The sequence below is a fragment of the Cebus imitator genome, unplaced genomic scaffold, assembly GCF_001604975.1.
Source record: "Cebus imitator isolate Cc_AM_T3 unplaced genomic scaffold, Cebus_imitator-1.0 Scaffold23, whole genome shotgun sequence".
In the NCBI taxonomy this organism is placed as follows: Eukaryota; Metazoa; Chordata; class Mammalia; order Primates; family Cebidae; genus Cebus; species Cebus imitator.
The window spans coordinates 123,474-138,991 of record NW_016107338.1 but is presented as its reverse complement, the minus strand read 5'-3'; the positions used below and the strand labels follow the sequence as shown (position 1 = coordinate 138,991).

Genomic DNA, 15,518 nt, shown 5'->3' with positions numbered 1-15,518 from the left:
ATTTTTAATATTTTTAGATAGCCCAGATTAAACCCCGGACTCCATCCCCAGTGGCCCTTGTCCCCTCCACAGAAACCTTGGTGCTAGAGTGGATTGATTGAGATGCTGGCCTTGATCTTTCTCCCCTGGCTGCATCCCAGCCCTTTGCTATGTGACTTTGTAGGTCCGCTGACTGCAGAGGTGGCTTTCTCTCTACCCCTGAGACTGGAATGACAGCAGATGTCATACCTGCAGGGGCTTCAAAACATATTTTGTTGTTTCTGCTTTTGTTTTTGCTCCTTTGCAATTTATTTGAAATGATGCCTGAGCTAGCCTGTTGGAAGTTGAAAGAGCCCTGTTGCCCTGTCCCTTCAGCCAACCCCACAGCACTTATACAATGCAGTCTGAGACCAGAGGAGCTGCCAGCCAAGCCCAGCCAAAATTGCCGACCTGCAGATTCATACACTGAATAAATGTTTATTATTATTTTGTGTTTTTTTAATGGAACATTTTCATGACACCGGAAAATAAAACAGATGAGGACTAAGCTGATATTTTTATCTTGCCCAAATTCCTATCTAAGGGGTTTGGGGAGTCATGCCCTACAAACCATAAATTCTCATCAGATGGGTTTTACTTAACTCTGTATATTGTATATATTTCCTTCCTTCTTTTCCAAATCCAGGAGATAATCAACTAAGAGCCAGGCACCCTTTTAAGTCCGTTGAGTAACATTTTATAACCTGCTCTCTCTGAAGTCTGCTCTCTGAGACACAGAAACATTCCAAGCCTGTGGTAAGTGAGCTCATCCTAAAACCCTTAAATATTCTCAGTCTGTAAGGGAGAGCTCTCCTGACCAAAATTGGTCAAAGCTTTTCTCAGCTTTATTCTTCAACATACACCTGTCTTTGATGGTTGAGCCACTTTTCATGTTTCTTTCCTCTTTTTTTAACTCTTACACTTGGTGCCAAAACCTGGGATGGGTGTTGTGGGTAGAGGCTCTCTTGCAACCCAGGAGGCAGTGGGCAGCAGCAGCTCATCCTGCTGGATCCTGAGTGTCTGGCCACTCACTACCCCATGTTGTCTCTCACTTCACTTTTCAAGCAATTTGCATGAGAAGGACAACTAACCTGAAGGGGACTGCAAGGCTTGGGCTGGGACTACTCCCCAGGAGGTTCTCAAAACCCTCAGGTCTCAGGAATCCATCTCCAACCACCCACAATGGGGAGTATTTTGCTCTCTAACCCTTGTCCCCTCCTCCTCCCTCATCCTCCCTTCTCTGTCTTCCTCGTGTGGCTCCCATCCAAAAGGCCCTTTGCCAATTCCAACGGAACATCCAACATCAGACATTAATCCAGCCAACTGGTAAGATCTGCCCTTCCCTGACCTTCTTGCAGTACCCAGGAAAGTCAGGTCTGACATCCCAGTTCTCGGAGGACCAATGGGACTAAGCTAGAAGAAATCTTGGGGACACCCAGTTTCTTCTCAGCTTGATCATCCTCTTCATGAAAAGGATTCTAGGTCTCTGTCTTTTGTCTGGAAATGCCTAGAACAAAACAGACACCCTTGGTTTTCTCTTACCAGTCCACATGAGTGCCAGAGGAGCTGGCAGTCCCAGATTCCTACTGGCCTGTCTCCTTCACAACCTCACCAAACTTGGCTTATGGGAAGCATAAAGCCAAAGTGTTTTTTTTTTTTTTTTTTTATTGCAACATGGTCTGGCCCCAACACAAATTAGATAATGACAAGCAATGGCCCACAAATGATGCCTTTGACTTTCAGATTCTCAGGGACCTTGATAACTTTATAACCAGGAATGGCAAATGGCGAGAGCTTCTTTATATTCAGGCTTTCTTCTACCTTAGATTCTGACCCTTCCTGTGCCAAGCTTGCACCCCATCATGAAATTCTTCTTATTAATGAAAACCCTCCCGGGTCTCTCCTTCCTCCAAAACTCCTTCCTTCTCAACCCCTTCCTCTGAAACCCCTTTTGACCCTACAGGTGAACCCTCTCCATATTCTCATCCCCCTGCATCCGTTGCTCACCTGGCCAAACCTTCAGCCCTGGTGGCCCCTCCTGCCCCCAAGCATTCTGCCCTAAACCCTGCTCCTCCTCCTTTTCCACTTGTTAGCCATTCAAAAACTACTCTAACCAGTCAAATCACCTCTGCCATTCTCCCTCTCCAGGAAGTGGCTGGGGTTGAAGGCATTGCTGGAGTTCTTGTCCCTTTCTCCATGTCTGACTTGTCACAAATCAAACAGCATCTGGATCTTTCTCTGAAGATCCATCTCATTGTCGTGGGGAATTCATACACATAACCCAGTCCTTTAATTTAACTTGGCATGATATTCATATAATTCTAGCCTCCACTCTCACCCCTGATAAAAAGCGCCCAGCTTAATTAAAATGGATATCCAAACTATGAGTATATTCAAAAGGCCTTTATGTTTTTCTATTCATAAATCTTGTTTTCCTGGAAAAGATTTTTCCCCCGTCGAATTAAATACTTTTTTTCACTCTTGCGACTCTTGGTGCATGCATGAAAGACCCTGAAATGACTTCCGGTGGCCCTGGACTCCTTGGAAAAACAGAAAAGCACCATAAATCCCATTTTGGGAGAAATCTCTGTCTTCGTCACGGAACCCCTGGAATTAGAGGTGAGTAAGTACTTATCAAAATCTGTCTTTGTCTTTCAACTATACTTGTTTATTAGGCCCTGGAAACTGTTTTCCTAGCCCTGTTCTTAAAAGGCCTCACCTAAAGGCCAATAATCCAGCTGGGAAATTAACAACGAAAAAAAATCTTACGACTACTGGATCTTCTTCTGGTCGTCTGTGTTGCTATATATGTGTTATATGTCCAGTGTCTATTTAAAAAGCTCTAATTAATTGGTCTAATTAAAATAAGCATTTAAATCAAATATTTTTAGGGGAAAAGTAAAAGCTGTGAAAACTTTCAGTTCATGTGACTTCAATCTTTAAAACTTACTGGTACAGTAAGATTAGAAATGTCTTAAGAGTTGCCAGCATATATTTTTGTTTGCATTTATTAATCAAGCAATTCCAGACTTGTCTCTGCCAAATACTATAAGATGTCAAAATTGGCATAGAGGCTACAAAACTGTAACTCAGCCCAAACACAGTAATCTTTGCTTGTTTAATTCTTTAATAAATGAAACAATATTGGTTTAATGAAGATAACTACATCTTGAACTATTTAGTAAAAGATCCTAACTTCTTTTTTGTTGTTGTTGCTTTCTTTTTTTTTCCCCCTTTTTTTGGTTTTTTTTTTAGACAGAGTCACACTCTGTCGCCTAGGCTGGAGTACAATGGCGTGATCTCAGCTCACTGCAACCTCTGCCTCTCTGCCTCCCGGGTTCAAGTGATTTTCCTGCCTCAGCCTCCTGAGTAGCTGGGACTACAGGCATGTGCCACCACACCCAGCAAAATATCCTAATTCCTAATATGTGGCCTTAGGCAGTCTAGTCCACAGACATGAAGGAAGTTTGTTCTGGGAAAGAACTGTTATCATCTTTGTTTCAAAGCTAAACTATAAGTTAATAAAAATAGAAAAGGCTTGGGAACATGTGAAAATAGCCATGACTCCTAGCTATGCAAAAGATATTAAGGAAAAAGAGTTCATATGAAAAGAATCTTAAATGGTAAATTCTTGTCCTAAAGTAAATTCACTCGTTTAAAGAAAGGGATGTTTACAACAAGTCAGAAAGTTGAAGCATGTCAGAGATTGTGAAAGTTGTAAAAAATTTTATAAAAGGGATTTGTGCAGGAAGTGTTGTACAATTTAAAAGTGATTAGACCTCATGAATGCTTTATAAAATGCCACTATAACTCGTAGCTGTACAACTTGCCTGCTTTGCAACTGGGTATGACCTAGGACATATGGAGTTAAATGCTGGAAGAAGCCAAACCTTATTTGCACTTCTGTCTAGGTCTTAGACTTTACACCTAGTACATAATTAAAATCCGAAACTTAGCAACAAAAGTAAAGGTTGCTAAAAGTTAACAGTGTAACATGTATTTAAGACTATTGAAAAAGCAGTTTACATATACTTTTGGTAAAAAGATTATAAGGAGGAATGAGAATGTGGTTTTTTACCTAGATCAAAAGGCTAAAGAATTGTTTTGAAGGTTTAAGAATTTAAAAGGAAATTCTGTTTGTAAACATATTGGCTAAAGTTGAAGGGGTATCATCTAGTTTTCTGTAAATTGAGCAAGAAAAGAAAAGCACAATGGATTTCTCTTAAAGCACTAACTTGCTCTTTAACAAACATTATAAAAAGTATGTAAAGGGTTAAAAAGGGTCTATAAAAACCTTACCTTATGGTTAAACATTAAAATTTGGTAAATGTATCTACAAGGTTTTATTAAAAAGTGAGTTTAACATTAATAGCCCACTAATATAAAGGTAAAATTTAGCTTATTTGGTATAAAATCATATAGGAAGCATTGTCAAATATAAAATGGTGTTTGGCATTCTTTGGGCTATATTTGTATAAATATGTTATTGGTATGTGTTCCAAAGTTATAGGAGGCTCCTATAATTCTGATGTATTTTAGTGTGCTTTATCAGTAATAATTGTAATTATTATATTAAAATTATTGTGTGCAACAAAAGTAACAGATATCCTTGACAATTGTGACTTTTAACTAACACTTCTTGTCATCCATAAATGATTGTTGTCTTGTTTCTGGTCCTCTAGAGACTAAAGTAATCTTTTTCATTTCTTTTTTTTAGTATTTTTAAGTTAGGGCAATATAGTTATTTGCATAAGTGCAATACGTATCTATTTTGTTTTGTAACAGGAAACAATTGGAAAAACTGGTTATTCTACTAAGGCTTTGACTGGAATGGTGTGCTCCCCTTTAAGAAATCTAACTTGACTTATGAAGCCAAGAAAGCCCTTGGAAACTGGCCTAATTTTTTGTGTACACAGTCCCCGTACAGGGTTTCTGGTCTGTGGTAAGTAAACAATATCACTTTCTGACAGGCCAGGAACCCCAAGTTATCTTAAAACCTCAAGGGGAGAGGAATTCACCCAACACATAGGTATTTAATGGTACAGGTCCATGGCTGGGCTCAGCTCTAAAAGATCTTATCTCAGATTCCTTCTATGGAACAAAGTTCCATCAATGTTAATTTAAAAGGCCTATGTAATACATAATTATTCTTGCTGCACTGTATGCAAATACTTAAACCAAGTATAAGAAAGCAAACCAGTCCTACCATGATTTGTCTTTTAATTAATGTTTACTAACAGAAAATAACACATGGGCCTTTCCAAACATGCACCTCTGCCTCTCACTAAGTTAAGGAATGTTGATTCTATCTCAACCAATCGGGCCTAGTAAGAAACACTGTTAAATAACTTGAGGGAAGGGCCAAAATCTATGGGAATACCAAAACAGTTAAATAAATTCTTGGTTTGGGAACAAAATCATAGCATGGGTCATCCCATTTGAGGGCCCTCTCCTAATGATATGCCTAGGACTAATGTTTTTACCCAGCCTATTTAATCTTTTTAAAAGATTTTTAACTGACAGGATCATGGCCATTTCACAGATAACTACCCAAAAACATCCACAGACAGCGTTACTCCTTCAGTCAATCTGAGACCAGAAAACTCTCCATCCTCCTATCAGCAGGAAGTAGCCAGAAAGAAAATGCCACCCCTTGTCCTTTTTGTAACCATAGGGTCTGGATTAACAGAGCAGGAGCATCTCTGTCTTGGACAAGCACCACCATTTTAAAGTTCCCCTTGATCAACCATCTAATTCCAACCCAAAGGCCATCATCCTAATGCTTAATGCCAGCATGCCCATGTACCACAAATGACATCTCCGACCAGAAACATTCCAACTCTAAGATAAACCCCTCCCCGACCAGAGACATGCCAGCCCTGAGATAACCTCCCCTCTGGCCAGAGAGATGTCAGTCCCAAGGTAACCACCTCTCTGACCAGAGATATTCCAACCCTGCAATAAACTTCTCCACACAGAAACATTCCAAGCCTGTGATAAACTCTCACCCTAAAACCCTTAAGTGCTTTTAGTCTGTAAGAGAGAGTGCTCCTGACTGAAATTGGCAAAAGCCCCTCTAAAGTTTATTCTCCAGAATAAACCTGTCTTTGACTGTTCAGCCACTTTGTGTGTTTCTTTCCTCTTTCTTTAACTCTTACACCCTGGTCACTCATATTTGGCTCAGAATAAATCTCTGAAAATATTTTACAGAGTTTGACTCTTTTTATCAACACAGAAAAGACCCAAAAAGACTGAAAGAAGCAGAACCCCAGAAGCCACCCTACAATCAAACACAAGGGACACAGATGAGAATGGACAATAAGCTTTTATTGTGTCATTGCACTGGAAGGTTGGAGACTGCGTACTGCTACAGCAGAGTGGATTCTATTCTAACCAATACACAAAGAAAGAGATCACAGACCCCCCTGCCTGAGCAGAAGGGAGGTGGTAGATGAAATGAACTGTAGGAACAGCCACTAGCCTCCCAATCAAGGTGAGGTAGGACTGACCAGTCTCCCAGAAGCCCATGCCCTGGTAGAGGGCCAGGGCAGAGAACTACAATGTATTCATGCCAAGGACAACTTTACTGTAGCCCTGGTCCCAGGCAAACTGGAGGACAGTCCTGACCAGGGCTTTTTCTGTCCCCTGATGATGGTGCGCAATATCTACGAAGAGGTGACGAAGCTGCAACTGTTTCTCCCTCAAGGTGGGATCATCAATGGGCAGAGCTCCCACCATGCCCAACACTTTATCTTCAAACTCAGCCACCCAGAAGCAAGAGCCACGCTCACTCAGGTAGGATTTGGTATGTCAGACATGTCTGTGCGCAGTGTCCTGTCTTCATACTTCCTCCAGGGATGTTTGGCAAAGAACCACAGGGCACAGAGGAGGCTGAGGCTGAGGCTGAACACCATGAGGAGCCAAGAGCCAGAGAGCAGGAGTTGTGTGAGCGGCCCCCCGGGTAAGAGCACAAGTGCTTGGGGCAGCTTCAGCAATTGGAGGAAGGTGGTCAAGGTGTGTTCATTCACCCCTGTGGAGAAGAAACCCATGACACACTTGTGGTAGCTCTCTCGGTATTTGCGGATGTGATAAGGAGCCGTGGACGTACTTCTATTTCTGAAATCTCAAAAGTCCAGAAAAGAGAGCTAGACTCCCTGCACACCTTTATAGCAGTCCTGAGGAAGAGAGAGGAAACCAGGTGAATGCCTGCATGGCTTCCAGCCTTCCAAGCACGGGAGACTGCTAAAGGGTATGTCTTTCTGCTTTTGCCCACGAGGAAGCAGGCCTCTGCCACTGGGAGAAGGTAGGGTCAGAAAGACCTGCACTGGAATCTGGTTTCATCCCCTTTTAGCTGTGTGACCTTGGGCATGTTGCTTAACCGCTCTGAGCCTCTGTTTCTTCATCTATAAAAACTTGATAGATGAACTACTCACCCCTCCTCCCTCTTTTCCCCTTTCCTGGATCTCTCAGGTTCTTGGTGCATTGAGGAGGCACCTACTGCAGGCAGGCCACATATCCAACCCCTTTGTTCTTTCTCCAAGGACCATACATTGCAGAAAACCTGTATCCAAACATGAGTTTCAGGAAAGACACCTTCTCCCTTGATAACAAATGTTTAGGTTGCTGAGAAGAGCATAAGGGCCAAGCACAAAAAACAGCCCAACCTCCAGATCCCAAGGAAGGTGCAGGCTGAGAGCCCTGTTCTTGCACCCATGTCCCCTCACCTGTCACCACAAGAGACTTGAGTGTCCAGAGAGCCTCAGCTCTCAGCCATTCACTGGCATCCAGAAGATAGTGTCCAGGGCCCAACCACCCCTGGAAAGCAAGCTAGCTGCCCCCTCATTGGTTGGCTCCTGAATTTTTGGTAATCATAAACCCTGGGATCAAATTGCTGGGCTGTAACACAGCAGGGAGTGCATTCCCAAGTGCATTCCTCTATGTGGTTGCAGGGAATGAGCCCGGGGCAGGAGAGCCCGGCAGGCTGAGGGTCTGCAGTGTGCCAGGCCTGGGCTTGGCATGAAGGCACCAGATGTCAGAGGTGTGGCTGCCACCCAGGAGGACACCCCTGATGGGGCTCCGGGAACAGGACAATGGTGGAGATGTCACATCCAGAATAACTGTTAGGAGGGTGAACTTGACAGGAGTTTTACATCGCAGGAATCAAAAAGGCACCTAAAATTACCTTAAGTAATAGAGGCGCAGGAAACCACCAACTCTAGGAAGACAGACAGGGTGGCCTGAAAGTGGGTTTGACCTGGTGTTTTACTGCTATTCCATGCATGGTGTCAGCTTTCTCACGAGACTGGCACCGTATAGGACTTAGGTGTTTGCCAGCCCAGTTGACACTGTCTGCTTCATTGCTCACCACCAGCAGAAAGGTGAGGGCTATGCCCCGCAGTCCAGGGACAGAGAAGGTTTACATGGGGACTCAGTCACACTCTCTAGGAACTAGATGTACATTTCATAGCAGGAGCCAGGTTATACTAAAGGACGCCTGGCCCGAGGATATCAGCACCCCATAGAGATGGAGAACCCTAGGGAGCTCAGGGACTGGGGCTGAGTGACAGCGAGCACTGCCCACAGAGGGGGCGCCCTTGAGTCAGGAGGGGTGGGAAACAGGTGCAGATCAGCAGCTGAAAGAGACCCACCCAGGTGAGCACAGGTGAAACTGATGGTGGACAGAGAGGAAGAGTGTGCTGGTTGGTAGGGGAAGGCGGGGCCTGTAGCCAGTTTGGGAATTCCCAAGTTGAGCAAAGGGTGTGCCAAGTCCTCTGGCTGGGCTTGTTAACAAAAGCACCTAACTCTTAAATTATCTGTAAGAGGTATCTTCTGAGCCAATTAATGGCCATGGCCTCAGGAAGTCTCAAGGGGTCTTGAAAAAGTTTGCCCGGGACAGTCGTTTTACACATTTGAGGGGACAGGAATTGGAGTAACATCATAAATCAACCATGGAAAGTGTACATTGATTCAACCTAACAAGGTTGGTTATCTTCAAGTAGGGTGGGGGAAGGTCATTATAGGTCACAAGTGGATACGAAGATTTTCTGATTGGCAGTTGGTTGAAAGAGTTCAGCTTTGTCTAAAGACATAAAGTCAGTACAGATGAATGCTTCAGTTGAGAGAGAGAGGGTTTGCCTCTGTCCTGTGATGCTGTCCCAGAGTCAGAGAGGTAAGTCAGCCACAGTATCCTGAGTCAATTTAAAACCCATTGAAGGAGACTCTGGTTTCTAGGTTGTGTGTTAATTCTGGCCTTGCATGGTCTCAGGTGTTGTTCTTAATCTGTACCTGATGGTCACAGAGTCTGTTCTGAATAATCTAATGATACCTATTTTAACATTCATGCTGGTCGGTTTTGGGCCCTATACTCCAAAGTACAGGCTCTCAGGAGGCTTCTCTGACCTCCCCTTCCATCATGGCCAGGAATTCATTTTTTCAGGTTTCCCTGGGATCCCCTTGACTAAGAGGGGGTCTGTTCCATTGGCTGGGGTCTCAGGATTGCAGGACTTTAGAAAGCCTCACATCATGGTGCAGGGTGCATGGCCAGATTTTCCTGAACCCTGAACTCCATGGCTCATGGGATAAGGGAGCCGTGGGCCACCTGGATTCTGCTGAGATTCTTTCCCCACGTGCAGGTGCGGGTTTGGCCTTGGCCCTTTCTGTTCCTTTCAGAAGCCCACAGAGGTGAGGACAGGACGCTTTGGGGTCAGGGACAGAGGCTCCTGTCACTGAGATTTTGTTGTACTCCTGGGAAGAGACTATTGTTGCAGTTCATCTGCCTCTCTGCAGTGCTGATGTGTAGCCCCAGCAATTCCAGTCCACTCTTGACAGCCAGCCTTGAACACAGAACTGATCAGCCACATGGAAAACCTGAAACAAAGCCTCTAAAATGCAGCATCTCAAAAATGCTCACCAGGGCTGGGTGCGGTTGCTCATGCCTGTAATCCCAGTGGGTGGATCTCCTGAGGTCAGGAATTCAAGGCCAGCCTGGCCGACATAGTGAAACCCTGTCTCTACTAAAAATATAAAAATTTGTGAGGTGTGGTGGCATACACCTGTAGTCCCAGCCTCTCAGGAGGCTGAGGCAGGATAATTGTTTAAACCCAGGAGGCAGAGGTTGCAGTTAGCCAAGTTAGCACCACTGCACTCCAGCCTGGGAAACAGAGTGATACTCTGTCTCAAAAACAAAAAAAAATGCACACCAGAGTTTTCTTAATCAGACTTGGCATAGCCAGTGAGCTGCTGCCGCCTGCCGTGACATGGGTGCTGTTTTTCCCACTAAGCCCAGACCTCTGCCTCGGGAGACAGGGCTCAGCTGCAGCTCCCTCAGCTAACTGTGAAGGGCTGTGTGGGTACCTCAGGGGCTCCTTAAACCCGCAGTGGTGTGCAAATTTGTGGGCTCACTTTCTGCATCAGATCTCCAAAGGTGTCTGCGATCCCAAAAGGTTGGAAACTATTAAATTTGATCATTTCTGAAATGTAATTAGCAAATGCAGGTGGTCAGGTAAATTGCGGTTGAATCTCGAATGAAATGGGTGTGACCAAAGGTGCTGTGCAGTCCCCTGACTAAGCATGGCTTTTCTTGAGAAAGTGTGCAGTGTGCAATGGGTTGGGCCCACTGGCTAGTTTAGCAATGAGATTTCTGTCTTTGCAGCGCCTTAGTGGATCATTGCCTGTGATGTGCATCTCACTCTGGGTTAATGCCTATTCAGTGATGAAACTGTTTTCTTCCTCTTCTACCTCTGCAGAGGCTTGCTGGGACTGATTGTAATTCTATTTCCCCATTGCCAGTGGACAGACTTAGAGGGTCAGGAAGCTGGGAAGGAATTTAGAACCCACGCTTAGGCCTTCCACACCCTTCAGGTACCATCAGCGGCAGAACTAAGGAATTCATTGTCTTTCATTGCTGACACTCCTGGGTGAGTGCAAGTGGCAGTTAGACTCTCCCCATCCCACCTTGTACCTGCTTCCACTACAGGGGACCCCAAGAGGCCTATCCCTGCTTGCTCAGTGCACCCCTGAAAAAGGGAGACTGGGAGATGAGGATCCTGTCGCGGGGACAGGTGTTGGTCAAGGTGAATGTGAACCTGGAGGAAACAGATGGAGCCCTCCTGTGATAACCCGACAGGGTCAGGGATACGGTGGGAGTGCTCAGGAAGCCATGGCTCCCGGCTGGGGCCACAGACCTGCCTCAGCAGCTGGAGTCTGACTTCTTGGGGTTGCGTTCTGACTCCCCCTCCCACACAGGCTCTTTGCCCTGTAGAGGACAAGGGGCAATGGCAGTAAGGGTAAGGTCGGTGGGGGTTCCTGGGGAGCAGGGGCACCAATCCTGCTGTGGCCCTGGCTGCCCCCTTGCCTAGGCTCCATGTACACCCTCAGAGCTCCCCTGGCACAACTTTTCTTCTTTCCATGAGGAACACCCTCACTTCCACTTGGGCCTCTGCCAGGAAGAAGGGTGGGAGCTCTGCTGAAGTGTCCCTGTGAGTGACCACCTGCAGTGAGCTCCTCTGCACAGGAGCTGCCCCTGGGCCTTGTGTGTAAAATGGGGGTAATAACAGTATCTACCTCATAAGGTTGCTGTGAGAATTAAATGAGTTCCTACAAGTGAAAAACACTTAGAACTAGGATCCAGAGGCTTGCAAGGGGTGAGCTGGAGTAGCCATGGTAAGTAAGGAGAGGGAGGTGAACTGATGGGTATAAAATCACCAAGGCAAAAAACTTAAAAACAATAACCAGTTGGGCTTGGTGGCTCATGCCTGTAATCCCAGCACTTTGGGGGGTGCAGCAGAAGCATCACTGGAGTCCAGGAGTTTGAGACCAGTCTGGGCAACATAGTGAGACCTCATCTCTATAAAAAAAAATCACTAAGGCAAGAACCTAGTATACTGTAGGCATTCCACAAGTGTTTGGAATTTTTATTCCAATTATATAAAAATAAAATACATTTGAACAGAAATAGAACCGTAGAAGATAATAACAAATAATAGTAACTGATTATCTTTTAAAATAATATGAGGTAGCACTAGAAGTGTTTTTCTTTTTTATACTATTCTGTGATTTAAACTTTTCTATAATGAACATATATTAGTTTTATAATCAGGAAAGGAATATCAATGTTTTCTTTAATGCTGAGAATTTCTGTTAATATTTTTGACATTTCACAAAACATCTTTTGTTGACATTCTACAAATGATACCATCCAATACTGTCCCAATACTTTCTTCTTGTGAAGAGAGTTTATATATCTGTAAAAATGAAAGATACATTATGACTTGCTGATAAAGTCATTCACTACTAATTGTCATTATATAAACTTGTGTAAATGAAATTATTCCTCATTCAATTATTGAGTTCATGGAATAACAAACAACAAATGTGATTAAAATATTCAAAGTAGATGGAAATTTATTACTTGTCTTCCTTTTAAACTGCTGCTATGGAGGCAACTTCCAAGAACATAAAAACCAAATTTCTATCCATTTTAACAGCACATATATAAATATTAACTTCATACTAAATTTATTTTACATGTTAAATATAATATGTAAGTCTGATATTTAAAGGAATTCACTTCCTTAGTGTGGAGAATGCTTATGTCAGCTTAGTTTGTAATTCAGCTTAGTTTGTAATTATATTCTACATAAGCCCACACCTCCCAGTTCATTGTATTATAATTATTTTTTAAGTAATTTAAAAAATTAACTTTCTCAAAAGTTCAAAAAATAAATAAATAAATAAGGAGCCCTAGTGATCAATAGGCAGACAGCATCAGCATTACTGCTCATCTATCACACTCCTTATAAAAACATGGACTGGCAAACCTTTTTGACGTCTGTAATATTTGTTATTTCAGGAAGATTTTCCAGAGAAACCTGATGACCTTCTACTTGAGATATTAGGTATTCTTGATTTATTTTTCTCCCTCTTCAATGTAAACAATTAGAATTGAAGTGTCTTTTGCTGAGATACCAAATTTTTTCAAAGCCTCTGAAACCTAAGAGAAAAAAATGAAAAAACAAAAAACAAAGCAATTAACCATTGTTTCCTATGTCTGAAACATTTCCTCATCTGCCTTCTTCCTTGCTCAGGCTCTTACTTTTCATGTCCTAACAGTTCTCACTGCTTAGGTTTTCACTTCGATTCCTTTCCAACATCCATTGGTACTTCCTTGAAAGCACTCCCTGCTTAAGGTACACCTTGTTCCTATGGAATCAAGCCCAACCTTCTTTGCACTGCACGAAACTACCACCTCCCTCTGGCGCCAAGTGGCCCTCCAGCCAGGCGCCTCTGCCTTCTGGCCAGTCTGGCCTTCCTGGGGTTCCAGTCATATTTCATGCCTTTCTGCCTGTGGCCAAGCTTTGTCCTCTGCTCGCATGTCCCATCTCCCCATGACTTCGCTGCTGAACACGTGTCTCAAGCTCCACAGTTCCAATGCCACTCCCCACTATACCCTCCTTCCTCTGAAATGAATGGCTTCATTGCTGTACCCCTAGATTTGAATTCATTTCCCATTATATCATTTATCTTAGGGCATTTTTAACTTGTTTTGTTTATTTCTTTCTTGTGCCCCTAGAGCTATAAATGGAACAGGGAAAAGTTCAATAGATATTTACCGAATTCAAGAGTTTCCTGAATTATGTCCAGTGATCTTAAGGAAACAGTAATTAGTAAATCTTATTCCAGGTACTGGGCAACTCTATTACCGGGCTGAGATAACTGCATTTTATCAACTTTTCAATCATCTGTATTTTAACTTATGCCATAGTTTCCTAACTTTTCTCTAGATGACATTAGTACCTGGTTATTAATAGCTGCAGTAACACTCAAACCTCATCAGCAAAATTTCAGTTTTTTTTTTCATGTGCTATATGTGGGATATCTTTAGTTCCATAACCTGCATTGAAAAGCATGACTCTTAAGCATTTCAAAGCACAAACTCTTCCTATGCACTGGGTGTGTCAGTGAGGATGTGTTAAAGACTGCTGTAGGTACCAGCCAGTTCCTGGTATATGAAAAGGATGTGGATCCCACACTCAAGTTTATGGGAAGAGGAAAAGATATGCATGCCAGCACACAAAATATCCACGCCTAATGTTTTATCATTAAATTTATCAGCTTCTTAAGCAAAAATACTTGGGGGGGTCTTTCTGACCCTATATGGTAAGAACAGATAATATTCACGTCACTTAACTTAGCTACATTTTTGTTTACTCACATGTAAACTGTCTTAGTAAGAGGCAGGGTTAAACCTCAACTCTCTGTCCAGAGCTCTCTTCACTATTATTCTGGTTTATTATTAACCACTGGCTTGCAGGAATTTAGCCTCCAACCCAACACTGGGGAACACGTATGTTATTATGACAAGGTCAACAGAAATAGGAAAGTCCACATTACATTGTTATTTGGGGAAAGGTTGTAAATAATTCAGTAGATAGAGTTCTTGTCTTCATTTTTCCCAGTTTGTAGAGGTGAACTGCTTTGTTTGCTGCCACAAGTATCTGAAATGGATCAACAATCTACCAAACAGAGCAAAAAGAATTAATTACACATGGAGAATCTGTACTGCCTGGAAACACAGGCATTTCCCATCTTAGAGCCAGATCACAACCATTTCTGTTTCCTAGGGCAGGACCCAGCACTTCTGCCTCTATTTACTGTTATTGTCAAGGCTGGCTTCATCTGACTTGGACAAAAATTTTTTTCCCCAAAAGGTGACAGAATTTTAGGCTACCCTATAACATGACAAAAATTAATATATACTTAAATGCCCTGTATGGCGTGTTTTATTTTATTTTTTTTGAGAGAGAGTTTCGTTCTTGTCACCCTGACTGGAGTGCAATGGTGCAATCGAAGCTCACTGCAACCTCTGCCTCCCAGGTTCAAGTGATTCTCCTGCCTCAGCCTCCCAAAGAAGCTGGGATTACAGGCACCTGGCACCACGCTCAGCTAATTTTTTTATATTGTTAGTTGAGACAGGGTTTCACTATGTTGGCCAGGCTGGTCTTGAACTCCTGACCTCAGGTGATCCACCCACTTTGGCCTCCCAAAGTGCTGGGATTATGGTGTGAGCCACTGCACCTGGCCAATCCATTCAGTCTTAAAATTTATATTTACCACTGTAGGATTTATCAGTGATCCATCGATGGTCCCTTCCATGGCTTTTCTTCTCAAGTCTCCTGCATTTTTTACATCTTTAAGTAACAGAAGGGTCACCCTGCATTCAGGAAACAGGTCCAGCTGACATGTTAACTGCATTTCACAGATAAGCAGGATTCTACTGCACACAAGATGAAAAAACCAAGAGGTATCTTTTGTTTAAAAGTTAACATTAGGGCCGGGCGCGGTGGCTCAAGCCTGTAATCCCAGCACTTTGGGAGGCCGAGGCGGGTGGATCACGAGGTCAAGAGATCGAGACCATACTGATCAACATGGTGAAACCCCGTCTCTACTAAAAAAATACAAAAAATTAGCTGGGCATGGTGGCACGTGCCTGTAATCCCAGC

General features: G+C 43.3%; 1 protein-coding gene, 1 long non-coding RNA gene and 1 pseudogene across 2 annotated transcripts in view; 1 reads left to right on the top strand and 2 right to left on the bottom strand.

Moving 5' to 3' along the window:
• Window positions 1-670: 670 nt before the first annotated feature.
• LOC119470123 lies at window positions 671-6,219 on the top strand. Its single transcript, XR_005198992.1, has 3 exons — window positions 671-774; window positions 1,084-2,637; window positions 4,804-6,219. It is a non-coding gene; the product is annotated as an uncharacterized LOC119470123 (long non-coding RNA).
• Window positions 6,220-6,256: 37 nt separating this feature from the next.
• LOC108299560 lies at window positions 6,257-11,382 on the bottom strand (annotated as a pseudogene).
• A 738-nt stretch (window positions 11,383-12,120) lies between these two features.
• The window catches only part of TPRKB (TP53RK binding protein), a 6,879-nt gene continuing 3,481 nt past the window's right edge, over window positions 12,121-15,518 (bottom strand). Inside the window, 6 exon segments of the mRNA XM_037736110.1 lie at window positions 12,121-12,260; window positions 12,837-12,928; window positions 12,931-13,009; window positions 14,410-14,438; window positions 14,441-14,531; window positions 15,130-15,292. Of these exon segments, the coding sequence (XP_037592038.1) occupies window positions 12,174-12,260; window positions 12,837-12,928; window positions 12,931-13,009; window positions 14,410-14,438; window positions 14,441-14,531; window positions 15,130-15,292 (541 nt within the window). The 3' untranslated portion in view covers window positions 12,121-12,173.